The following is a 27,471-nucleotide window of genomic DNA, read 5'->3' on the forward strand; positions in this document are numbered from 1 at the left end:
ATCAGACCAAAAGGAGACACAGCAGTGAACATACCACTGAGGTGGATCCAGTTCTTAAGCAGCCACACATACAGCTAGACAAATCCCCAATGACTTTCTTCTTTCCCCATTTGTGAACTAATAAAAACTGTAAGTAGTAAATACAATCAGGATTTGTCACTCTCCCTGGAGGACTTTGGCTCCCTAAAGGCAATAAATGAAGAGCTAAGCAGAAGATAAATTACAGCAATTTAGCTTGTTTTTTACAAATTCACACTTCCTGGATGGGCAATATGGGTGTGTTTTACAACCCCATTCAGAGAAAATAACTTGACTGGAAATTCATTACCCCACACACCAGCAGGATAAATTTGAGGTTCATTATGCATTATGCTGAAGAGTGATCGTGCAAACACTCTTTAAGCTCTGGTGACAATGTGGCAGAGTCATGCTAGGAAGTGGGAGAGTAACAACAGCACCCAGGTGAACTACAAGAAGCCCAGGTATGTTTGTCACACAGGTCTGTAGCACATGTGCAGAAATTCATCTGCATATACTTTCCTTGCTTCGATAAAGGGAAGTATAAAAAGCTCAGATTTCAGAAAATCTACTCAGCATGGAAATTTATTTGATTGAAGACCCAGCAGAAATCTATGAAATGATGTAGTATTTTTACCAGTGTTTTACACTTACTTAAAATACTGAATAAATGAATTCAGATACTTGAAAATGCTATGTACAGTATATCATATTGCATTTATTTACCTGTAACAACTCATTAATAAAGAAATCTATAGATGACTCAGAGGATGAATGATATCTGGATGATTTCCCACAAGGCTATTCTAATAATTAATTCAATTACTGTTGTAACAACAAATAAACCTTCCTTCCACTCTCCAATATCTTACTTGCAAAGTGGGGGAAGAAATCTGACCGTGAGATAAATATGGGGAAATATGCTATTTTTGCAGTCAGGATACTACAATCCTTTAAATTTCTAGGATGAAGCTATGGTATTATTACTGTCTAAATACTTCCAGGGGAAGAGAATTAACAGTATCACAGTTGGTAAATGTTATAGCAATTTATTGAAAAAAATACACACCTCATTACGTAGCCCGGCTAACAGTCCCATAAAACTTACACACAGAGAGTCTTCTCACGAAAATAATCAATTTCAGGTTAAGGACTTGATTTATTGAAAAGTCTTCTAAGGGAAACCTAATTTTAGTCTGTCAGAGTGTATGAGCTTTCAGCTATATTTATGAAGGGGGAATTCAGTCATGAAAATACTGACGTAGCAACAGTGATTCAGAAATAATGGGTGACATCTTCTTTACGTGGCTCCTCTTTTGAGATACTTTATCTTCAAAATGGTAATAGCAGGCAAATAATGACCATGGTATATCTTAAGGTCTCTTTTCAATGTTCTGGAATTGACAATAGGTCATCTAACACACTTTTGACAGCGTGCCATCCTGTAGTGAAAAGACACGGGAGTTTGTTCCGTAAATACACACGACTGCAATCCATTTGCCATCTTTGTCTGGGAGAACAAATCTGAGTGCAGACAGCAGCTGTGTGACTTTGTCCTTCTCCTTTCTTGTTTTGCTTTTTGTCTTCAAGACAGTTTCCTTATGTCCAGGGGCTTTCACACTGCTTAGGATGCAGCATTCTCTATAGGACACAGGAGCTTCTGATCAACAGAGAGAAGTTAAAAAGGGCTTTTATTTTCATTCCAAATCCTTAATCTTCATCACTTGAAGGACAATGAGCTGCATAATCAAAACTAGGAAACCTGATGGGCAGGTCTCCCCATTTCTTAAAAATATTATTTGTTGTTTTCTTGTCTGCAAACACAACCACAAAATTTCTGATCTTTAGACAAGGCAGGTCAAGACCTCGGTGAACCATCATATTTCCCCAAGCCTGCAAGCAGAAGGAAATTGCATTTCAGATAAAATAAGACAAGATCATTACACAGAAAAAAATACAGACAACAAGAAGAGTATGAAAATAAGATGTTCCTCACTTGTCCACAATCTTTGCATATAATTTCACCATTTGTCTGGTAATCAGCATGCTTATCTTGAAGTGTTTTATTTTCTCTTGTATGATAAAGACTTCTGAAAAACAGACAGCACCCATCAGAATCCATTGGTCATTCCATGCTACATACAGACATATATAAACAGTGAGTAAGACTGCTGAAATCAGATATGAAACCTAAAAAGTAATAGACTCTCTGACTGTTTGAGAAAATGCAAGGTCATGCTTCATACTCCTAAGTAATGATGAAATACACATGTACTCCGTGTCTCTCTTCATTGCATTTCAGGATCTGCATCTTCCCTCATACATCTCGAAGTGGGAGCAGCAGGCTCTTGTTCTAATAACAGACAGATCTAGCTTGTTTTTTAGGTGCCATAAACTGTCAACGAAATAATACCTGAAAATTAAAGGTTTTCTTTTTATTCCCCGTAGCTTAACCTTATCCCTTAACAGAATCATTACTCTGCAGACCTGCAGAGTATCTGTACATTCTTGAATCATATATTTAGGGAGCACTTGATCCTGAAGGTTACTACTAGCCTGCGCAGAATGGAATATATACCATACTACATGGTAAGTGACCTAGTTAATAGTACCACAGAAGCTGCATCTTTTTTTTGAAGTCTTAAACTCAATTCACCTTGAAATCAGGAATAAGAACAAACATTTTGTTCAAACTTCTTACTGTAAGCTCCACAGAGCCTAGGACCCAACAATATTGGAACAATCTATTTTTTTCTCACAGGGCCTAGAGGGTTACAGGCCCTGTTACAGCCTCGATGAAAGGAAAATCTGTTTCTGCCTGAAAGAGATAAAGTAGTTCATAAACACTCACTGGAAATCTTTTTTCACACTGACATGATGCATGTCTTCAATAACTTGTATGTCTTCTCCAGAACATATCGGCTTGGAGCAATTTTTGCATAAGAATTTTATTAGTGAAGGATTTTTCTTGTACGTCTTGCGCTGATCTCTCATCACCTTCATTTGTTTTTCCACTATACTTTGCAACTGGAAACTCTGAATCTAGAAACAGATCAGTAAGAGCACTGTAACATTCTGCTGGAATGACAGTTATAGTCTTCTTTCTCAGTTATTTTACTGAGTTCACTGTCAACATGACTTCTAGTCAATTTTCCCTTGCTCGTGTGTTTTCCCCTTACCAATAGAAAACCAGTCTTTTCTAAAGGACAAGAAAACAGATTATGAAACAAATATTGGCAAAAGAATTCAAAGCCATATGTAGTAACCAGTATTATTTCAAGCTTTTCTCCTCTAAGTAGATTTCAAATAGAAAGTATTCCATACAGTGTAAATCAGTATTCTTTAAAGGGAAAGTGCAGAGTTGCAGTGAATACCTTATTTAAATACTCTTCCTGTGGCATCTTCTGGACACGCTCAATGGCCTTATACATCATTTTCTCACGAAACATATTAACATTTTCACGTTCAACAGCCCCTGAGCCACTTGAAGCCACAAGAGCATAGGTGCTTTCATCAGCTCGAGCTCTACCACGAGCCTACAATTTGCAAGGAACACAAAAATAAACACCACAATACTCCCTATTACATCACACAACAATTTTTCCTAGTTTTGCAGTGGAAGACATGCACTATTCCATATGCATTATCCCCAAAGCGCAGCTTTTCCCATTTAACTCAGACAAAGATAGACTGATAAAGAATCAGTGAATAACACATACTATTTCTGCAGTATCATCCATGATACCTGTGAGAACTGCTCAGGAGATTTGCGATTAGCATGTTTTGCAATGCCAAAACTATACTTTGTCACCAAAATATAAGCATGCATTTAAACATTAAATATATAAATGTTTGTGTTCACAAGTTAAATGAGAGCATGTATCAAACTGGTATTCTGATATGTAATAATCTCTCTTTAGCTGATGATAGTGTGTGTCCATACACTGGTGGTACAAATGCCTCTTGTATCAACTGGTCTGATGACCATATTCTTGTACCTCTTTTATTAAAAGAGCCTAACATTTGTGTAGAACTTTGAACTGATGCTACACCATTACAGAGAGAGGCAAATTTTATATTGCATACGGACCGAGGATGGAAACTGGAAATGAACCTTGTTGCAAGAACATTTTCTCTTTTAGCATTCAAGTATTTAAAAATTATTTCCAAACACCAGGTATATGATTCACCATTTTCCCATTGCAAAAAAAAAGCATTATTAAAAAAAAGTATGTATGCAGAAAACTCATACCTGCACCATAGCAATTTCATTGGTGACAAGGCCATAGCGAATAACGATGTTACACTCTTTGATGTCCAGGCCTTCCTCAGCTACAGTAGTAGCAATAAGTAAATTTACACTTCCACATCGAAATTTATCAATAACTTCCCTTTGCTCATTCTGTAAATTAAAATCATCAAATTAACTTTAAGTATTAGTTTCTGTTACCAGTTTATTTTAATCAACAAGTTTCAGGAATTAAAGCCTCATCACATCTGAGCTGAGTGCCAAACATCAAGTGGCTTCAATACTGTATCTAAGTATCTTGCAAAAGAAGGAGTTTCTATTGAATATAACAAGAGTTCAGCACTGTATTTTGAGGGAGGAGGAAGCAGATTCCAATCCTTTTATGGTAACTGGGCTTGGAACTTCATAGCCTATGTCACAGGTACTAGGAGATTTGATAATATGGTTGTTCTATTATTTTCAAATTTTTTAAGTACTTACTCATAAGATCTGATTTCTATCACTTCAGTAATTTCTGATTGAATACAGACTTCCAGCTCTAGTTCTAAAGCACTTAAATTTCTCCATAATAAATGGAGACTATACCTCTGGTGATCTCAGTAGCACCAAAAAGAACAACATTGATACACTTAAAAAGAAAAGACCTAAATCACAGACTTGTGAATCAATTGGGTGTTTGTCACCAGCTTGAGCAGAGGAACAGAAACTTGCTATTTGCTATATTCAATTTCAAAATGCAGAAGATATTGTTTTTGTTTGGGTAATGTGCCACAGAAATTAAATTCCAAGTTTGATAGATCTCAAGAAACTTTTGGAGAGAATTTTTTGAGAGAATTTTTCATTGAAACTCAGGGCAGCAGAAGAAAATGGACTCTGCCCAGCAGCAAAACACACAATTTTTCCTTAAATGCTGATATGGGGAGTAAAGACCAGAACAGAAGAGATGCGAAGTACTTTGATTTGAAAATGTTTTTAGTGCGAGTGTAAATGGCCAGAGAGATGTAGTGTATGAAATCAACATAATGGTACAAGATGGACACAATTGAGTGATCAATTGTGATATTTCCGGTATCAATTTTGGCAAGTTTTCTTTCAATGGTTATGCATCAGTGGCAAGCATGCATATAACATGGTGTAATTTGATTTAAGCAATGCTAGTACAAAAGGACAGAAATAATCACCTTTGTAGTTTTATTTTTCAATTTAGCAGCTAAAATGTAACGTGAATGACTGTTGTCCTGAGAAGCAGAAACTCACTTAATTACATTTTTGCTCTTTCCATTTAGTTTACTTTTGCTTTCCATGCCTTGCTATGACTTGGGTCCTTTTTGACTATACACTACTTTAAGCAATGGATGTTGGCTACTCCTGTTGCCATAGAACCCAAAACCAAAAAAGCTTGTTACTTGTGGAAATAAAATTATTCCAACATTATTATTCACTTTTATTCAACATATTATTCATTTATCCTTATGAAGATAAGTTGCTGGCAGGTATGAAACCAGAACTCTGGGCTACGAACTTCAGTTCACTGGCCTAATACTAAGACAAACTGTTTTCCAAAATCATGTACAAGAGGTAATGTTGACATGCATGGTTCCATACCTGAGTCATGGGCTTCATTTCACTCTTGTGTCCAGAGCCGATAAGATAATGGGCCTTAATTCCCACTTCTTCAAATTTTGGGTTGTCCTTAATCCACTGGAAAAGAGCACAGGCACTTAGACGAGTCTTTGTGAAAATGATTCCTCGAGGTTCTTCAGTCTTCGTGAACTCCTCCATTAAAGTATTTCTCAACTCCGTTAGCTTCTCATTTTCATTTTCTGGCTTTTTAGTCAACTCTTTCAGCTGTTTCTTTTTTGCTTTAAAAAGAGATATAAATTAAGAAAACATAGCCATGTAAAACAGTTTGAAACAAAATAAACCCCAAAACCCACAAAGCAAAGAGCAACTTTCGATATAATTCTCCCAACATGGCTAATTCACATTCAGTTTGAAGAGCTGGGGCATACCAGTTATTTCTGAAGGGAGTTTATAGTCACTAAAAACATACTAATCAACCAAAGTAAATCACCATTATCATACACTTTGCCTATATTTCATGGTAAGAATAAGCCAAAAGAAAAAAACCTTCCTATACACACAAAGTTGGTACAGAGTCAAATGCACTGTAATAAAGGGTTAAATCACAGCTTATAATATTTACAAAACTATTTTAAAATCATGGAAAAAAGTCTTACAAGGAGAAACAGATTAATATGCACAGCCTTGGAGCTGGTAATGGTTTTATAAATATGGTTTTAGACATAAATTGTCCATGGGACATGAATTAAATTAGGAATCCTCACTAGAAACATGTAGTACAGTAGACACCACCATGGGCATGTTGCTATTGATACTGCAGCTCCAAGACACGTCAATGCACTCAGTGAACTGTCAAATGAATGATTCTCTTCAACTGGCTCTATTGACCAGAAGGAAGGAGGATTCCTCCTGTGTTTTTAATTTTTAAAAAACGTATCATATTTAAAAACCTATTATCAGATGCTTATGCAAACATGATAACACTTCAAGGCAGGGACTTGGTGTGTTAGCACACTCTGATTGTCATGACCCTGTGCAGACAATTGCAGTGTACCTAATCCAAGGCAATCATACTCAATGTACCCCAAACTGCTACTCCACCTAGACAGTGACTTTACGACTAGTCTTATTCATATTTTAGAATGTAATCAAACATAGAAACACATACAAAAAGTAGGTAAACGTAACCAACTCCCACAATTTTCCACCTCAGTTAAACCTACACTAAGTGCCCCAGGGCGCTTATCACCCAAAGATGAATTCTGCTCTTAAAGCTGAGAAATTTTAGACATTCTTCTATTACTCCTAGCACTTTCAGTGGTAAAATCCTAAAAAAATGGAATTTATTTTTCATTGACAGGTTCTTTGGACTTCATTCACCTGCAGAAATAAAAGCAACCAGAAATTATACAAATGAAACTGACTTTCATTTTTAGTTCGTTAAAATTTTTGGTTCTCAGCAACAGCTCACTACTGAAAATCTAAACAAGGGGGAATAGACTGGTATGAGGAGTCATTAAAACCATGCTGACATTATCTAACTTATAGTTTTCATTCTTTTGTTTTTCATTTCTCAATGATAGTGAGAAAAATTTGTAGTTCATTGGATACATGAAGCTGTGTCACATTCTGCAGTATAATCTATTTTTGTTTGTACCACCCAAGAGCCATGGGTGATGGGAGCAAACTTCTCTAGCTCTTTCTGCTTGCAAAGGCAGTAAAGGAAAAAAGCTGAGTAAAAAAGATTCATGAATTAATCCTAGTTCCAAGATGATCTGAAAAAGAAACAACTAACAACAAGTTTGATCTTTTGTTCAATTCTCTAAGTAAATATTCTTTACCTGAAACTAACTTAAAGTCAGCACTCTCCTTTCTTAGTATATAGACAAACAAACTTTGGCAGAAAGGGTTGGTTAAGAACTCATTATTTCATTACTTTTATATTCCATGTGCTCAACCTTTTGCCCCCCAAGAGTGTCTACTGAATTAAGTAGTTTATGCGTCTGTTAAGAGTGTCCTCAGGGACACTTCACTAGATAAAAGAGGAAAACACTAACTGGCAGCAAAAAACAAAGGTGCCTTTAGGTGGGAGCTGAAGAACCATTATTGCATGTTATGACATGATCCCACTATGATGATGTTTAATGCATTCAAAAGCGTATGAACTGGGATATCGAGGCACTGTGATAATAAATAACACAGCAGTTTCTAGGATGCAGTAACTAATGGGCCCATGCAAACTGTGCTAGTGCACAACTATGGATTTCAAATATTAAATATCACAAAGTATTTCAAACTCACCATGAAATAAACCTATTAGAAATTCATCTGTTTCATCCTGTTTTGATACTGCTGGTTCATCATCATCATCATCATCACTCCTTACTGTCTTCTTACTTTTCTCCTCTTTATAAAAGTTATTTAGGTGATTGTAGGCATCCACCATTCGGATGGTGTCATTTATCTGGAGAGCATCATTGTATTTCTTCAAGTGCTCTGCACAGACACGTTCCCTGCGATTTTCTTCTTTTGCAGCTAGAAGGGAACAAAAATACAAAAAAAGTCTTAGTATAGAACGACGCAAAGAAATCCAAAGCTGGGGTATATTTGCTATGCAAGTACCTCTTCTCTCTTCTCTGATCACCCACTGTTCATATGTCTGAGTTCCAAACTCAGACTTCGGATGCAGCTGGCAATAGTTTTGTATTTCTGTCATGATCTCAGTAATTCTCTCTTTAAATGGATCCTAGAAATAAATTGATCAGGCAAAGTAAGTAAGCACCTTCTGGCAACAAAAACATTGGCTAGTACCACATTGAGTAATTTTTTAAAATTTAAACCTTAAATTAAAGAAGTAAGGCTGTTAAGTGTATTTAGAGATATGGAAATATACAGTTCAGAATATTACAAAAATTATACTGAGAAATAGCACTTTAAAAAAATGCAATACAATATCATCACTTCGATACAAATATTTCAGCTTTAGAAGGTCTTTTGACCAGATAACTCAAAATATAACTGACATAAGTAAAAACTTAGTTCTATTTGACTTTACTGATGCTTTTTGAAACAGAGGAAAGCAACAATATTCAAATTAGCACTCTGGATCATCAGAAGTCCACAGAAAAAGAGCATTAGGCAAAAGTTTTTGATACCATACAAGACATTTTTAAAGTAGAATATATCTTTAATACGGATTTTTTGTAAAAAACATACCCTTTTTTTGTCATCTGCAATCACAGTTTTCTTACATGGTTCCTTCACCTGATTCTTTAGCTGGGAGGCATGCTCTTCGACAGTCATAATTCTACATGCATCAAGATTGGCACAGATCTGGGAGAAGACAAAATGTTATTTCTTTAATACTGAATGAGTTATTTCCCATGAAAACTGAATTAATGCAACAGAGCTTCTTATTTAGATATTGAGGGTTATATAACTTGACTTTCTTCCCACAAAAATTGGATAAAGGCAGTATCAGCACAAGAAAGTCCAAGTCTTTGAAAAACATTTGAGATAAACTGCACAAGTTACTTTTTAGGCCAGAAGTGATCCTTGAATACAGGAAAAAAATTGTACATCAGGATGTACACCAAGTATTTTGAGAAGGAAAATATAGCATTGGTACTTTGGAAGAATAGATCTTTGAGCACAAAATAAATAAAAAACTAATGGTGAAATAGAAAAAAAAAGAAAATAAATATTAGGGATTAATTATAAAAGTAAGAGCTGTTATGAGAGTACAAAATAATTTGAGATAATCTTTCCTCAAACAGGAAAACACAGAGAGAATTTCTGTGCTAAGTGCACAACTGAACTGGACTTTTCTGCTTTTGACCTCTTCCAAGAAGAAAATACATATGTGTCATTAAGCAATAAGGGAAACCATAACACTATTCTGAGCAGAGAAAACAGTAAGGGAAGACTGACAGGTGATCTTTTTAATGTCTTCAGTGGTAGTTGTATATTTCAGCTTGCATATTCAGATTAATCTTCGGATACAAATCCCAGAATCCTATCACTAGGAATTCAGAGCTGATGAAAAGGAATTTTCTGCCTTTTCTGCCAGCAAGTTTCCGTGTCAAAATTCTGTCTACTTCAATACAGCATAAAACATTCTTGCAGGCCTCACCTACTCAATATCACGTTCTGTTCTGGTACAATTGACCAGTCAGGAGTTTTCACTGCTGTACAGGGCTAAATTCTACTTTTCTATTACTAATGCAAAACCATTTAATTTCAAGTAAAATATAGACTCTTTAACTAACAGACTATCTTTAGTCAGGTGTTCATGCAACCTCAATGAGTAACTCCAACTGAAAAAAACAAAACATATTTGTATGCTACCTCTATCTCACAAGTGTTTCTGCTTTAAGGATTAAACATTGTTTTTCATTTTTTTGGACTCACAAAAATGCTCATCTTAGTCACTCTAGAAATACAGATATAAAATATATTGTGTCTCTAGGAGTACACAGTAAATTATAAGCCATTAATGGAACAGTAAGACTTTAAGTAACCATAAAACCATACTATATTGTGGATTTCTTGATGCTGATCTTAACTTGGGAATTTTTTTTAAGTGAGGTAATTATTTAACTTGCCTTTTCAGTAACCTTACTCCTCCTTTAAAGTAACCTTTATTTGTATATAGAGTTCCATTATTTTTTAATGGTTATGAGCTGTACTTCCAAGTACACAAGAAAAAAAAAATCAGATTGTCTATTTGGAGCCTAAAACTGACTTCAGAAGTTTTACTTGAAGAAGACAATATCCCTTTGATGGTTTGTAAGTGTTAGGGCTATTTACTTTCAGAATATGCTCTTCAGCTTTTGAGGAGGTTGTTGCACCTCCTACACCAGGTGAGGCTGTAAGTCCGAGAATCTGAGGCTGTGGGGTCAGTGGTTTGTTTTCTTTTGCCAGCTTCCGGTTCTTCATCTTTTGTTTTAAGTAACGTCTCATTATATTATTGTAGACACCTTCCTTTTGAGTGTGATGACACTCATCGATGATGATGAGGGAAAAATCTGGAAAAAAAAAGACTCCTAAAATGAATAATTCTATTTCAAATGCAGAATTTGTGTGACTAAATCTTGTAACAGGTAAGGATGGTGCTGAAAAGAACCCATCAGTTTGTCTGAGAACAAATGTACATGGAAACTGAAGTATTGGAGGAAGGCGTCGATGGATGCTGAATATATTTAATGGACTTTGGAACCTTTGCTACAGTCCTGATGTGCCAAGTAGTTTTACATTTCATGCAATGGAAAAAAAGACTTTATATTTTTGCAAAAACAATCTGATTATGTAAAGAATTTCAGAGAAATATTTTTCATATCTTACCAGTGGTAAGAACCTATAATAGTTGAACTCAATACTATCTTTTATGTCCATAACTGTGTCTGACAAACTACATATTGTTTGCTTTTGAGAACATACATAATATGTTAGAAGCCTTTCAGACATTCTTGAAATGCTTGTTGTGGTCAAAATATGCTTCCATTTTGTAGCAATGCAGAGATTTCCTCCCTATTAGTGTCCAGTTAAAAGATTTATATTGCTTTATGGGTGTGCTATTGGAAAGAACAAACAGATTAGTGGGAGCACTACCACTCATCCCTCTCTTTTAGTGGAGGAAACCGATGGAAATTCAGACAGATATAATCTGCTTTTTGATCACAGTATATTTACATGCAAACAATGTACTATACAACGAAGAAAAATAAATTATTTTTTGTTTCAAATTTCCCAAAAGATATAGAAAACATATCTTTAATCTTTATGCACATGCAGCCAGTGACATATATTTCAAGGTTCTAAGCTGAAAGAATCATGAACATTTTTCTGTTTCTCTAGCAGCAAAACTGGTTTATGGAGCTCCCAGTCCTTCTGTAACTGGCAAGTAACTCTCTAATTTTACATTTTTTCTGACAATTTGAAGACAGTTTGTGGACATGACTGTAAAGAAGATCACTGAAATGATCAGGGTTAAACTCCTGTACACATTTTTTTAATGTGGACAATTTCCATGGTCTTGTTTACACATTGATGTGTAAACATGTTGATGTACTCAAATTGTTGCACAACTTTAAGTCAGTTTTCAACAACTGCCAGCAGAAGTTGGAAATTAACAGAGAACTAAATCAGTCTCAGCTGATATTGAAGAACCTAAAGAAGGATGGAGACTAAACAAGGGAAGTTATACTGGAAAGGCTACGCCAAATACTTCTGCTAGGAAAGCAAGGCAACGCTCCATGTCACTGGGGAAAGCTGATTGTCTTCACAGTGGTTCGGGAAGCCAGTTTGGACAGGAGTGACATAGTTTCAAATCTAAATTCTTATCTATTTCCAAGATTTCTACATGTTGCAAAATTTCAGAAGCAGCGCTGGCAGTTTCTCAGTTATTCTGCCAACATGAACTTACTGCCTCTGATTTTGACCATCATCTCCATCACACATATTCTATAACTACTTGCGTAGAAACTAACCTACCAGAAGGGATGTGTTTCTTCTACTAAGGAAGTGATACACAGCTTCTAGAAAGTCCATACAGTGATTTCAGCCCTTGGTAAAGAGAGTAAACATTTGATAAAATGCAATTAAGAGAGTCGCCTCCATTTCACTGGGGCTGGAATTCCATATTACATGTAATGCAGACCTCTGTGGAAACAGATGAAAAAAGTACGCACAGAAATCTGGAAAAAAACTTGTAACTAATTAGGATGATTTATAAAGGCTGTGAGTTACCCAAGTCACAGCCACAGAAATGGAGCTGGCTGTGTTCATGCTTGCTTGGCTTTGGTCCAGCTGAACCTACAAGCACAGGTGTAATATCACGGAAAAAAAACCCCTGAGGTGCAGGGCAGCCTGAGTTCTGGGAAAAATGTAGCTCCTTATGAAGGAAACTTCACAAAGTGTGAAACCCATTCAACCCACTTCATTACACAATCTGGTTGGGACGCAGCCCAATTTTAAACAGGCCAGCAGTCCCAGTAGAAATGTTCAGATGCCTCCATACAGCATTCCAAAATGATTCAGATGTAGGAAAGTTTATTAACTTAGATGCAGTGGAGAGGAAATAGGTATAAGAAAATTGCTGGTACTCTGTCTAGGTAATAACAAGGCCTTCTGAAGGAGGGAATGCAATTCTGAGGTACCCAAGTGGCTCTGCAAGAGTTTGGATCAAGAAGTACCCTAGTCAGCACTAGGCACTGACAGACACAGACTAGGTTTCTCTCAGGTTTCTCTGCTGTCTCTGTGACACCCAGACCAATACTTTTATCTCAGGGCCATTATTTTGAATATCTGCTCTCTCCTACGTCCTTCACCATCTGAAAAGGAGTTGATTTTAGGCAAAGAGAGGGAGAAGCCAACATCTCACAGAGGAAGGTCACTGCAGCCCAGGCCCAGGAGCTGACCTCATGGGCTGTTCTAATTGTACCTCATTGACAGATAATAGAATTTCCTTTCTGATCTCCCAGATCACCTGCCATTTCAGCATTCTGGGAAAACAATCTTGCCTTCTTTATCTTTTGCTTTCTTCAACTTCCTTCATGTGTTGTAATAAACCATTATACCTGCTGAGCTCAGAGAGACATGGTTATTACCCATCATATCACTGTATATTAGCAAAATTACAAGAGTTTAAAGAATATAACTTTTACAACAGATTGGCTTTTATCTTGTCTTCCATTGTATTTCTCAAACTACCAAGTGCATTTGAGTTTTGATAGGTTTTTTTCTCGGCCTGTATATGGCTTCTGTGTGATATGACTCAATGCTCTACCAAGGTTGGAAAGTGGAACCAGTACAACTGCATGTGCATAAAGTTGTGCTTAAGAATTTATTTAGATAAAATAGGAAGCATGACAAGTATTTAGTAAAAAATAAACTACAGAGTCTAATTTTGGCTTGCATGCTTGTTAACTGAGATCTGATTTTTACTACAGCTTGTATTTATAAAATGAGTAAATTGAAAAAAACCCCACTGAATGCGGTCCATTTTTACTCAGCAATTTTCCAGAATAGAGACATACTTTTATACCCTCTGTAAAAATTTCAGAATAGAATACTTGCCTGATAAGTGGACACTTTCTTCATCTTCCTTGGATGCATTTAACAGTGAATTCTCAAGGATCTGTGCTGTACTGATGATGACATCATTTCTTCTGACAACTTCAGGAAATGAGATTTTCAGCTGAGAATCACCACTTAAACCAATAACCTGATACCAACGCTTCAGGAATGGACTAAACTCTCTTTTTAAATGCTGTTCTACCAATGGAACCTGAACAAAAGTTTTCAAAGAATTTAAAACATATTAAACACAGGTTTAAAAATACATGCCTGTTTGCCACAAATGTTATTAGATGAACAAAAGCTAATTAAGCAGCAAAAATTCCCAAACCAATTTCGCCCTGCAACTTCTCCTGTGAAAACTTTTTGTCCCAAGAACTTTGGCTTAACTGAGCCTTTGAAAGAATGAACAAACCATGCATGCTCTGGCTATTTAAAAGAGCTTATGAAGTGCTTTCACATTTATCTTAGAATATGGATATTGCTTATAATTTCAATAAAATTATTTAATATATTTCTATATTTTATTATTACAATAAAAGATTAATTTATAAGTGCTAAATTTAACTGCAAAAATTAAAGCAATTATCAGAAAATCTGACAAAACATTCCTTAACTACTATGAGACTCATTAGGTGGCCTTCATTAACAAATTGAATCACAGAATGTGAAAAATGCTTTTATTTTTCAAAATTCATTACAAAATGAAATTGTACTTTTCCCAATGATGTGGTTATTACAGCATATCTAAATTTGCACTTGCACTGGGGTACACTAATTTGTGCTTGCACAAGGCTGATGGTGCAATGTAGATGTCTAGATCTGTATGTCTTTAAACACAATACACCTGGAGGAGCTGAGAATTGTGTTTCTATTCATTTTACAATGTTTGTATTAACAATGCATGATGTTTGAAAAATACTATTCTTTAAAAAATGGACCAACTTACCTTATTAACAAGTACTATGACTTTTCCAGGCTCTGATGCTCTTTTCTTCTTATCCAAGTGATCTTTGGTAATGTAAACAGCCACTCTGGTTTTACCACTACCTGTAGGGAGACATATGATAATATTCTCCCCATTCAATGCTGGCTTTGCAACTTCCATCTGGTAATCTCTCAGGGTCAGATCTGGCTCAGGTGAGGCTCTCCTCTCCACTTCATCTTCATCTAAGGGTACAACGAAACACAAGTTTCAAACAGGAGGCACAGAACACGTATCAGAGGACTGAAAAAATGTGAAAGGGAAAAATATTAATTTACTATCAGAAGCATCTTCTAAATAGAAACAGCACACTAGCATAGACAATGTCGCTCTGAGGACCTGTGCAACTCTGGATCAGAACTGCTTCCATCCAGTCAGCACTCAGGGCAGGTGGAATAAGCCACAGTACAGTTTCACCCATCTATGTTGAAATGACAGCTATTAGGGATAAATTCAAATGATACAGTTCAGTAGCACTGGGACCAACAAAGGTTGTGTTTGGAGCTGCAGTATTTATAACCTAGCCAAGCTTCTGTGACGTTCTGCTTTATCAATATTGAAATATATTTGGTTACAAGGGAGTTACCTTTTAAATACTTCCCAGAGAATAAAAAATGGAGCCATAGAAAGAAAAATAGATATGGAACACTTAAAAACGGTCAAGGGAGTTAGATAAGAAAATTCAATTGCCCATACAAGATGGAGCTAACTGCAGAATGTATCACACCTACTCATGGTAGATTACATTGCTTCTTAGCCTTAGACACATACATAATGCAATTGGATGTTCATTAGGAAGCCGCCTATGGCCAAAGCCTTCCATCTCTTATTGGAAATGGAATGGCAGAGTTTAGATCTATGGCTTGCAGAAGAAACAAACTATGTTCTAAATGTAAAAGTGAAAAAAAAATACTGTTGAATTATTTTGAGCAGTAAGAAAAGCCTATCAAATATCTTGAATTTACATATATTTAAGGAGTCAGAACTTATATATCTATATCTTAATATCAGGATTTATTTCAATTGAGTTTTCATGGCATTTTTTTGCTACAAATAAGTTTAGATCACTCTTCAAGTATTAACTGCCCTCAGTGAAGAAAATGCACAAGTTCATTCTACTAGATTAAAAATGAGGGGAGAAAAACCTTAGTTTTGTTTCCTGATGATATCATTCAATGCAGAATCATGAGGATTTTATTATCACTGATACATTACACACAAAGTAAGTATATTTTTCTAGTATTCCTGATTCCATTAAATAAAATTAAACTAACAAAAAGTAATGAAGCTTGCTAAAACACTGCTGATGGAAACATCTGAATGCCATTCTAAAGTGTTTTTTGCTTGTTTTGCCTTTTAGTGTGAGTGCAGTGCTACCTGGACACAGGGACATTTGCACCAGAGAGTACTTGCTGTTACTTATCTGACTTCTACTACTCTCTTTTGAGGAAGAACATTGTTTGCTTTCTGGTTGGCTAAATTCAATAGCTCAATCATATTGAAACTAGCACTTTATCATCCATCTGTTTGGTTAAATTTCAGTTCCTTAACATCCTCAATTAACAGTCCAGGCCTGAAAAATATTTAACTTAGCTCTCTCCTAGCTTCTCCAGCCCTTGTTTAGATAAAGACTAATAAGGAATCTTTTCACAGATTAAAGAATTGAATACTTAAAGATTTTTCATTACGCACAAGTGTAGCATTAGGGAAGTTGTCTGCCTTCATAAAAGGCTCATGTGAATTGCTGCTCTGGGCTAAAAGAAACATGATAATTATTCTATTGTCCTAACTCAGACTTTTATAAAATGTGAAATGAACCTTGCACATAAAAATGCAGTTGAATCCACATGATTCTTCACATTAAAATCCAAATAATGTCAGTGTCTAATGACACCATCCGAACACCTTTGTTACTACAACAGCCTTACTGTAACATTTCAAATTATAAAATCCATTAATAGTGCATCTGCTTCTTCTTAGCAATTTTTTCTCATTATTGCTCTCACTGAGTTTACTAGACATGATTTAAAAGCATGGATGTTTTTAAAAACTTTTAAACTAGTTGCTTTTAAAAACCATATGTATACAGAACTTAGAGCAAGTAAACACCTTGAAAAAAATCTGTTCTCCCTTCTTCACAAAACTGCAGTGTTTGGGTTTTTTTTTCTGGATTACTGGACACAGCAAATGCCCACTTTGCTTACTGAGAGATACTTCAGGAATCTTAAAGGATGAGGCCACACATACATAAGTGCTGCCAAATGTCATGAACCTGGCTCAGCCTGAGCGACTGATACAGTGTGTCTGCCGGTCCACAGAACAGAGAAGTTCCCATGCCCAGTTCACATGCCCATTCATGTGACAGAGTGAGTCAAAAAATACAATGTGACTGATTAATGTCCTCGGCTGCTAAAGAAGTGCAAAGTAAATTCTTTGGAGGTAGCAACACACAGACTAAAATCTTAGCTGCAGTGTAGCAATTTAGATCTGAGCCATCCCGAATTTTCTGTGTACCTACAAAATATGTGGATTTTAACATTTTAAAGCTTGCAACTATTTTAAAAGTATTTATAACAAACACTATGCAGGCATAAGATATATAACATTTACAGTGACCTTAGTGATGTAATACTAGGTTTATCAGGCCTAGCTGGCTTGAAAGGCATTCAGAGTTTTTTCTAGCCCTTGTACAAGACATAGTCCCAGCACAAATGTTATAAAGGCTAGATTCCAAAAAGTAGTTTTTGAATTCTGTATAGGTAAACAGGCTGATCACCATGGTGGACAGCTCCCAACTTGTTTTGCCTGAGGTTTGAAAAAATAAAAAAAAAAAAACAAAAACAAAACCAAAAAAATACTGGCATGTTTATTACAACAGCAGTGTATAGTTTTGCTCAGACTTCATACATAGCAAGATAATACCTGTCTGCTAAGTATCATTTAAACACAGTCCAATACCTAGTTTAAAACTGTATTTAGAACATGCACATGTGTTTAAATGTGAGATTCACAAAGATCCTCAGATAGTAACCCCCACTGCTCAGGTTACTTTTACAAATAGGGCTACTAAAGTACTTGGGTCCAAAGTGGACATTCATTATTGTTCTGCAGGTACCCAGGAGATGCTTCTGCTCACCTTTTGCTGCCTCTGAAACACTCCTATTCCCTCTCACCCTATGTGGGGGCCAGGCACAATCTAGCTCCTCTCTGAGAGCAAAAGAAACACGTCTGTGTGGCAGCATTATGAATGCTGTCCAGGTGACTGCACTGGATGACTTCTAGTCCCTTCTGCCTATGTGATTTCATCATTCTGCCTCACTGACCAGTTTGTACGATGATGATGTCTAGAGCCCTGTTCAGATGATCTCAGTAAATTGACTAGTTCCAGACCATTACCAGATGGTCTGGACCTAAAATGCCCAAAATGGCATCTGTTTTCCAACAAAGTAAGAGTAAGTCTGACATCTAAATATAGTGAACTAGAGTTTACAGTGAAAAAAGCCCTTCACTGAGTTTCATTTTAGCCCACTCACAGAATACTTCCCCCAGAACTTACTTTGCAATTAATAAATAATAACAGAAGAGAAACATACCTGAATCACTGGTTGTGCAGCTCTGTTCCAGGTTTCCACTCAAGTTACTCATACTACCATCTCCTATGGAGACATCTGACTCTAAATGAAAAACACAAAGAAATGTAGCATAATATATTTGCTGTACATATAATAATGGCAAATGCATATTGTTTGCTCCCCCTAAGTTGTTAAAGTAGGTTAGATGAATGTCAGGTGGGTGGGCTGAGATCTAACTTTCTCTGGTTTTGGTAGAGATTAAAAAAATAAACAATATAATTCATTTTCTTATGGAAGAAAATATGGAGTGGAAGATTAATATCCAAAGCACGGTAGAAGTAAGGCACGATGGGTCATGATTTATTGACTAAAACCAGGGCTTCCAGACATCATCACCTGCATAATCCCCTTTAATCCTATTTTACTGTATCTCTCCAGAAAGGTGAAAAGCCAAAAAAAAAAAAAAAAAAAAAAAGTTGCTGGCAAACTGAACGTTCTCTTTTACTCACTACAAGTCCTAAGAGCTACATCTGTAGCAGAACAAAAGCAAAACCAGAACCGTGATTTTTTTTTTTAATTTTTTAAAATTTTCTTGGTATAACATGAAAAGCGCAAGCCGTAGCTCCCGACTAAACTCAAGCAGTGATGGGGGCTGTCGAATCGTGCGGAGCAGCAGCGGCGCCCCGATCCCCGCGCTCCGCTCGCCCTCTGCCGGGCCGGGCACGCCTTACACGCGCTCACCGGGGCTGCCAGCACCCGCCCGAAAGCCGCACTTCCCAAAACTCAGTCCTTCCAGCATCTACGGAGAGAGATACCCAGCCCCAAAGCCGCACTTCCCAAAACTCAGTCCTTCTAGCATCTACAGAGAGAGAGATACCCAGCCCCAAAGCCGCACTTCCCAAAACTCAGTCCTTCTAAGAGATACCCAGCCCCAAAGCCGCACTTCCCAAAACTCAGTCCTTCTAAGAGATACCCAGCCCGAAAGCCGCACTTCCCAAAACTCAGTCCTTCTAAGAGATACCCAGCCCGAAAGCCGCACTTCCCAAAACTCAGTCCTTCCAGCATCTATCTACCCAGCTCTTCCAGGAAAATCTGCTGCGAACAGCATCGCCCTGAGCTTGCCGACAGCACTCTGCAACTGAGTCCACAGTGGAATGGAATCAGTTGTAATAATAGCGGTGACCAATGTTTTGCTTAATTAGCTGGTGAGCTTGTGTTTCCATCAAGTTCTTTCCAGTGAATATCCTATTATAATACAGGATATCCTGTATCCTAATATACGTATTTTTCGCATCTTACTGTCCCCAAAAAATTATTCATAAGGCAAAATAGATTCTGTGAATGAGAATTTAGCACTGAATGGAAGTTATGGTGTCCTAGAAAGGAGTGCCTAAAATATACACTATAAAGTCGTGGTGAGGGAGGTGGAAATTGAACCTAGTCTGCATTCAGTAAAATTATGAAGCTATCTCAGCTACCACTAGGAGTCAGGTATTAGTAGTTTTTCTAACAATAAACAGAAAGGCACAAAAAAGAAGAAAACCTCACCAGTTACAAGCCATGTTCAAAGACCTGTGACAAACTAATTAGTAGCATTAGTAGGAACTCCCAGCTATGAAGATGACACTGCCATCTCTTGCTTTCGCTTTCCAGAAATCCACATAAAATAGGAAAAATAGGACAAAATTAAAATTCTGTGTATCTATTCCATATGGTGTCCCATCTAAAATGACTTTCTGAAAATATTCTGAAAACAGTCTGAGAATATGAATTTATAAAGTGTTTTGTACACAATTATCTGAATTACAATGTGCAGTATGCATTGTACAACAATGTCTCAACAGAAAACATCAGAGGTGATGGGAAATGTAAAATACTCATCTTCTAAAGAAAGGTGAATAGAACAACGTTCTCCTGTTTCAACTGTGGCAACTCTGATTATTTAAAAGAAAATAAATTTTAAAAAACCCAAATCAATAAGCATTTCCAAAAAAAATAATGAAGATAAAAGAGTTATGATCCTAACAGCTGTTTTTACCACTTCTGCTAATCTTCCCTTAGAGTCCTGCTTGCACATTGCAACATTTCACAGGAAGATTTTCAGTCACTTTACACTGAGTACTAAATAAGTAGAGAGACAATGGAACAGAATGCAATGACAAGCAAGCCTTGAAAAAGAGAGCTGCTATTATTTAAATTGGTGTTTATATAGGTAACTGCAATAACTTAATCTGTGTTAACCTTCTGAACTTACTTGCTTTTGTGTAATTTTGTGTGTGAAGCTTCTCATCTGTGTTTTTGCATGCTCAATTTTTCTCTAGTTATCTCTTAGGCTAAATGATCTATTTCGACTTGTTTTTATGGCCTTACTGCTCGCATACCTTCTGACTGACTCTGTTTCATCTACCTAAAAAAAAGGGTCAGAGAAAGCTCCAGATACAATGCAAATGGCAGTAATTTTAAATTACCTGAAAAGCTTCTTTCTTCTTGAAATAGGTCCTTTTGAAGACATAAAGGAATTGTGGGAGTGTACAGCAAAACTGACAACACTTGACAGCATCAAATTACAAACTAGGTGGGTTCCCAGCTCACTTGGAAGTAGAATCTGGGTTCCATTTGTATTTTAATCTTCCTGGTCTAAAATTACTGTCTTATGAAATCATGAGAAAGGATGGAAATAGGAAATGAAAAAAGACCGGAGCACTGTTAAGTCTGAGTGTACAAGTGCATTGATATCAGAGGTTACTGCACTTGAGGATGGTTGAATGTGAGGCAGTTCCTCTGCAGAAATCTCCAAGCAGCACTGCCTCCTGGCAGCCCTTGTTACCCTGCATCCACACTGCTGTTTTGGTTCATCTCAGAACTGCGTGCTCTCAGTGGATCTGTCAATTGTCCCCACTTACACTACTTCGATTCATATCACAGAGCTGGTGTAGATCAGAAGAAATGAACTGTCAGCTGAAATCAAATGAGATTTGTTCCAATTACTAGCAGGCACACAGTCCACAAGAGACTGAAGTCAATCTGAACCAAACTGATGGAACACGTACTCTGTATCCCCTCAGCCATTTCAGTGCACAGATCTGCTCAAGTGCCCAAACTGCTAATACCCACTCTATTAATTTCAGTTCTGTGCTGAGACCATAGTTTTTTAGCTACAATTAGCCTGTGGCACACTAGTTAATAACTGATAGATCTCATTTTCTGTAATTCTCAACCAAACAAGAGGCAAGTAGAAGATCAGGCTAACAGCAATGAAAACCTACCCTTAGCAGGCCCAATAAGAGCCTTAGCTTTATCCAGAAAGAGTAATCCAGTCTCATCTACTTTGAATTATCATTAAATATTTGGCACCTCTTCTTTATACTGACAAATTATGCTCTAACCCAGGAAAACCAAGTTGATAATTTTGCTGTAGTTAGTAATTCACTATTTGCTACAAAGCAGTGTGATATCCTGTTAACACCATGCAAAAGGAGAAAACAGGCTACTATGGTTGCACATTGAAAGGCTGCCGCTTTTCAGAGCCATTAAAAAAAAATAAATTTATCGATGTTTGATAAAAAGAGAGCAGCCTTAGCTGTCTTAGTCCTTTGGCTGAGTAAGCCCACTAGTATAATTTCAGGCAGGATTAACCTTAGCTGTAACTATTGCTTGAGCCCCATGTGAACTTGGAACACACATGGCTCCTGAATCATGCAGTGCATGTTTAAATCACTGGTTCACAGCTGTCTTTGGGCATTGTCGCTGGTATTTGCTGCTGCTCATAATCAACTCCCAAGGCATGTTTTTAAGAGTGGTCTTTATGAACAACAGGCCACAACCATTCCGAAACATTTTTACTAAAAATGTACTTCTGAGTGTGTATGTGACAGGAGAAAGGTTGTCTGATATTCTGTAAGTTAAAATTGAACAGAAAAAATTACTTGTTGACAACAATGAAGGACTTCTAAAAACAAAAAATGCTTTTCAATATAGCATTTCCAGCCTTCGAGAAAGAAGTACTTTATACAGCTGCAGTTTTAGTGGCACAAAAACATTCCTCTTATCTTAAACTTAGTCAACACTGTATGGAGTTGATAATGCTAACCTAATGTTGTCATTGGATAGTATAAGCCTACTATGGATGGGTGTGAAATAAAACACTAACCTAATAATATTAGTATTTTTATCAAAAGTATTAAATATATTTCAAAATGACTCATTTAGTCACACGGGGACCAGATCAAAATACCAGTTAGTGGACAAACCTGACATCACAGAATTCTTTTCTATGCATGTTTCCAACAGACTGCTCTCACTGCTGAAACTATCATCCACATTTTCTTCCTGCTTCAAATTCTCCTCTATGACGTATCCTGGTTGGCTTGTAACTTCTGTTTCTTCGTTTGTAGTCTGCTCCATCCCATTTTGCTTATTCTCTGTTCCCAGAAAAAACAGAGAAATTCTAAGGCAGTTCTATAAAACATTTCATTTCTTTTAGTGTGGAGCCTAGAAAACACAGAACTAACCTGTATTTATCAGGCACATAACAGTATAACATATGGTCTTGGTCTTGACTCAAATGTTATAGTCTGGAATTTTGACCTCTATATAAATATTTACTAAGAATTTATTAATTTACAATTAGAAACTAAACTGAAAGAGGCTAATAGATTCATTTTTATGAAGTTCTCAATTTCTGTGAGTAGGTGTTTGCTAATAACAACATATTTTACTGTAAGAAATCACAGAGGGTCAAGCTGCAATGACAAAATGTAGCATCAGTGTTCTTCATCCACAGTGCCAATGAAGCTGTTTCCCCTCTATGACCTTATGTCAGGGCATGCTCCTGCAACCACACACCTTACATATCTACAGGACTATATACATGGAAAATTACTGATCCTCTGCTAAGAGCAACACCATTCATGCTTTATACATTAGGCTGTACAGCTGGTTTGGGGGCCTACATCGCCCAAGATTACAAAGAAATTGTGGAATAAATATATTCATTCAGTAGTCCATCAAACAACTGAATTAAACTTCAGTTTTACTCTATAGAGTCTGCATTGTACTAAAAATTCAGAAATGCAAAATGTGAAAAGAATTGAAAATAAAAATACGAAAAGAATATTAATAATTAATATATTTGTTACTTTTATCTTACTGATGGCAAAGTAGTGAAGACAAGAATTTAAGCCTCACACAGCTGCAACACAGAATGAAAATTAGGATCACAACAGCTGCTAAGCTGTTCCCAGCACAAGAGTTCCACTCAAAATGATCTTCTGAGGTTCTGACTTGGTTGGTCCTGGCCTGTAGACTGCAACACTCAACCATCTTTGAACTGCATCCTTAAATATCACAGCTGCCTGTGTGTGTCTGGGAGAACACTGCCTGATTCCTGTCCAAAGCTGGAAGAGACACCTTCACGTCTCTCTTACCTCAATCTTAATGCTCTGACCCACATGCAGCAACTAAAAGCACAGAGACAGCTCTGGTGAGCTCCTCAAGTGAGCAGGCTGAAGCTGCTAAATGGGAAATCTGTTAAAGTAATTTAGTCACTAAAATTTTATAAAACATATGGGCACCAAAAATAAGGGATAAATTATTTGGGGGCTGCTTTCTTTTTTATATTTAAGAATACAGGGGAGCACTGGGATAACTTTACAGTATTATAAACATTATACAGGAATGAAAAGGAGTAGCCACTTTACTAGCTTATTGCGTAATTTTTAGTAAATTTTATCATGTTTTGAGACTTTTGAATGTCTTAAGGTATGCAAACTACTTTAAAATGCCAAAAATATTTGTAAACTGTTCTGTAAAGGAAACACTTGTACTGAAAAAGAAATTCAGGTAAAGTCTGTTTTGTTTGTTCAAATTAATTTTCCAAGTATGTTTTATGAATTATTATAAAAATCACACTGAAAACCAATGGGTTTTAAAAGCAAGATTCGGTTTAATTGTAACTAAATCCATACTGTTGTAATTCTCATGTCGCTTAATAAGGATTTTCAGTACTTAAAAATCTATCAATTAATTGTTACACAACTTGATTTTGAAATCCCTGTTCCAGCGTCCCAATAAAACAATATGGTGGGAATCCTGCATTGCTTCTTAAGTAACAGTACAAAAAAAAAAGAAAAAAAACAAGAAAAAAAAAGAAGAGATATTAAAAATCCCCACATCTGTGCCAGTAAAATAAGATGATTACCTCCTGTATTTCCACTTAAATCATCTGCAAGGTCTTCATGTTGCGTTTCACGGAGAGCAACCAAAAAAGAAGAGAACCAGTCTTTCTTCTGGACTATTCTGCTCAGCAGCTCCCTTGCACCATCTCTGTTCCCACGATTGTCAGTAACAGCCTGGATCTGGCAAAAATAAAAAACCAGAAACAACCCTCACACAGACTTTGGAAATGGTCTGAGGACGTTCATAAGAACAGTATAGGTGCAAAAGCATTTCCCTATCATCATTAAAGCATACGGAAAAATAAAGATATAAAGTAGACCTGCCACTCATCAAAAGAGAATGATTGCAACTTTGTCCAACCTCATATTCATCCCACTTGGTTTTGGGTAGGATATATAAAACCTATGAGATCTGGAATTTGATTGGAGAGACTGGTAGTACTAGACAATAGTTACAACAGTAAGCACTATATAATAAATATTAATATAACAACTATTAGAATAACAAGTGGTGTTCAGACTGGTTTAGGGAATAGGCAACTTTGATTAAGGAGAAATGGTGTCAGACAGTTTATCAAAGCTGCGACTTAACCTATAACATGACCTTATACTTAAAATAGAACATTTCCCTTAAACTCAGGCTTCATCGTCTCAACTCCCACTTAAAAATACAATAGCTGAGCCTCTAGTGGCTATTGCCCTCAAAAAAAGCTATAGAACAGTGTCCCAAGGCTGTCACAAGCAGAATTTGACATGTGATCACATGAGGAACAAAACCACAACCCCAAGAGCAAAGCAGATTGAGACAGGTGATCAGCTTCTTAAAAGGCCTCTGTATCTGCCTGCTGTGATACTATGCCTGGCTCCCTACTAATAAAGGTGCGTCTGATCATTGCTGCCACCCGATGGTCACAAGACAATATCATGTATCTTACAGTCATTTAACTGAGAGGGAGCATAAAACGACCTCAAAAGTGGATGCAAAGGCTCGGAGTGCGAATATGACTTAGTTCCACCCATAGTTTACCAGTTTTCCCCTTATTGCTATGGCAATTATTATTTTAATTTGTTCAAACATTGTTTCAGGATATTTAATTTTTTTTGAGTTTCAAGTAGGTTTCACATTCCAGGCAAGTCATTCTTAGCCAAGTGGAATAAACACTTCCTTGTTCTTGTCCAACTGGTATTTCTGCTGACACCACTGTCTAGTGTGATAATCCTTAGTGAACCTACAGCAAAAAAGGGGACAGAAAATCTTGCTTTATTTTAACTCAGCATTATTTAGGACTTTACAGACCATCACTACTTCCTGGTATGGCGCAAGGGCCAAAAGACGATCTTCTGAGCCTAAGGTCTAGGGCAAAACGATGAGTAAAGTAAAGACTGACATATTTCTTCACTTAGACACTGTCTTGGTCCAGCCCTCTGTTCCTGGCATTTTTCTTTGCCAGGCTCTTAGCTGGCATCCCACCTGCTGGCCCATTGTCAACAGTCTTCATTGGCTTACCTGGACCCATTATCTATTTCCCCCCCAAGTCTGGGAACTCCCCTTTTACTTTTGCATTTACTGTGTCATTTGTAGTTGTGGCTTCCTACCTGCCCCACAGCCCCTGGGGCTGGCCGGTGTCTGTGGCACTGCCTGCGCCCGGACTCACCCGATCCACGTCCTCGTCCTGGAAGATTCCCATCTCTAGGCACTTCTCGGCCACCTGCACGGCGCGCATCCTGTTCACCAGCGTGCCGTGCAGCAGCTGCACCAGGCGCACGCAGAGGTCGTGCTCGGCCTCCTCTTCCGGCGAGGGCAGCTGGCTCAGGCTGGGGTTGGCGTAGCAGGCGGCCAGGCTGCAGCCGCCGTGCTCCAGCGCCTGCAGGAACTCGCGGATCCGGCCGCAGCCGCGGGGCCCCCGCTCCACGGCCCGCAGCAGCTCCTCCGCGCCCGCCGCCGCGCCCCCCTGCAGGGCGGCCGCACGCACCCTGTCCCTGTCCTCCGCGCTCAGCGAGGGCAGCCCGTCCAGCACGGGCTGCACCTGGATGAACTGCTTCAGCCGCGGCCTGAAGCAGGAGATCATGTAGAGGAACCGCTCGTCCCGGCTGCCCTCTGCCATGGCGGCTCGTCCCGGGTGCCCGCTGCCGGGGGCGCGCCTGGGCCCCGGGGAGCAGCGCGGCTGCGGCCCCTCAGCGAACCCTCCGCCGGCCCGGCCCGGCCCGGCCCGGCCCGCCCTGCCCGGCACCGGCTCCGCTTTCGGTTTCGCTTGGGAGGGCGGTGCGTGAGGGCTCGGCTCGCCGGGACGGGGCCCGCGGGGCAGGGCAGCTCCGCGCCTGGCACGGCTTAGTGCCGCTCCTCAGTGTTGGAAACGAAACCTTTTCCAGTAAGGAAACCTTTGACAGTAACCGTGAATTAAAAACCCCATCATAAACGGAAACACGGCTTTCACTTTCCAGCTCATGAGAGCTCACTTCCCGGGCTGCTCACAGCGTGTCTGAGCTTTGGGCGCTGGCTGCTGCCCCGGCACGTAGCCGCACAATATGAGGTTGGTGTCTGAGGTGTTGGAAGGTCTCTCCCTGAGATGAGTTTCACCTCATTTTACGTATCTTACATGTCACTGAGCTTCGGAAGCAGTCTTGGTTTCCATTGTGAGGGTTTGGGTACCTCAGTAGGATTCTGAGGTAAGGCAAAATGATAAACTGAGAGTGTCTGGATTACTGCGTTCAGTTTTGGTCTGGGGCCGTTCAAGAGACTGAAAAATTGTGGACTCCAGAGGCCAGCAGGATTGGAGAGCCTGTCACATGTTTGAAAGAGCTACATTTACA

The 27,471-nt window shown here is 37.9% G+C and overlaps 1 protein-coding gene across 1 annotated transcript; it reads right to left on the reverse strand.

Moving 5' to 3' along the window:
- Window positions 1-1,051: 1,051 nt before the first annotated feature.
- On the reverse strand, window positions 1,052-26,859 carry IFIH1 (interferon induced with helicase C domain 1). Its single transcript, XM_084209248.1, has 16 exons — window positions 26,316-26,859; window positions 24,684-24,840; window positions 22,735-22,905; window positions 18,506-18,586; window positions 14,877-15,097; window positions 13,928-14,138; window positions 10,661-10,878; window positions 9,068-9,184; window positions 8,474-8,597; window positions 8,153-8,386; window positions 5,873-6,129; window positions 4,271-4,420; window positions 3,393-3,554; window positions 2,870-3,060; window positions 2,015-2,108; window positions 1,052-1,911 (listed from the first exon to the last, which is right to left on the reverse strand). Exons 1-16 carry the CDS (start codon window positions 26,763-26,765, stop codon window positions 1,729-1,731), a joined length of 3,021 nt encoding a protein of 1,006 aa, XP_084065374.1. The 5' UTR covers window positions 26,766-26,859; the 3' UTR covers window positions 1,052-1,728.
- Window positions 26,860-27,471: the final 612 nt, after the last annotated feature.

The sequence above is a fragment of the Fringilla coelebs genome, assembly GCF_963513975.1.
Source record: "Fringilla coelebs genome assembly, chromosome: 7".
In the NCBI taxonomy this organism is placed as follows: Eukaryota; Metazoa; Chordata; class Aves; order Passeriformes; family Fringillidae; genus Fringilla; species Fringilla coelebs.

Bases quoted from the DNA above. Each gene is read 5' to 3' on its own strand.
- IFIH1 (XM_084209248.1), bottom strand. From the start codon at position 26,765: ATGGCAGAGGGCAGCCGGGACGAGCGGTTCCTCTACATGATCTCCTGC. The intron at 6,130-8,152 runs GTGAGTTTGAAA...CTCTTTTTAAAG, and splicing joins TCTAATAGGTTTATTTCATG to CAAAAAAGAAACAGCTGAAA. The intron at 4,421-5,872 runs GTATGGAACCAT...TTTAATTTACAG, and splicing joins AAATGAAGCCCATGACTCAG to AATGAGCAAAGGGAAGTTAT.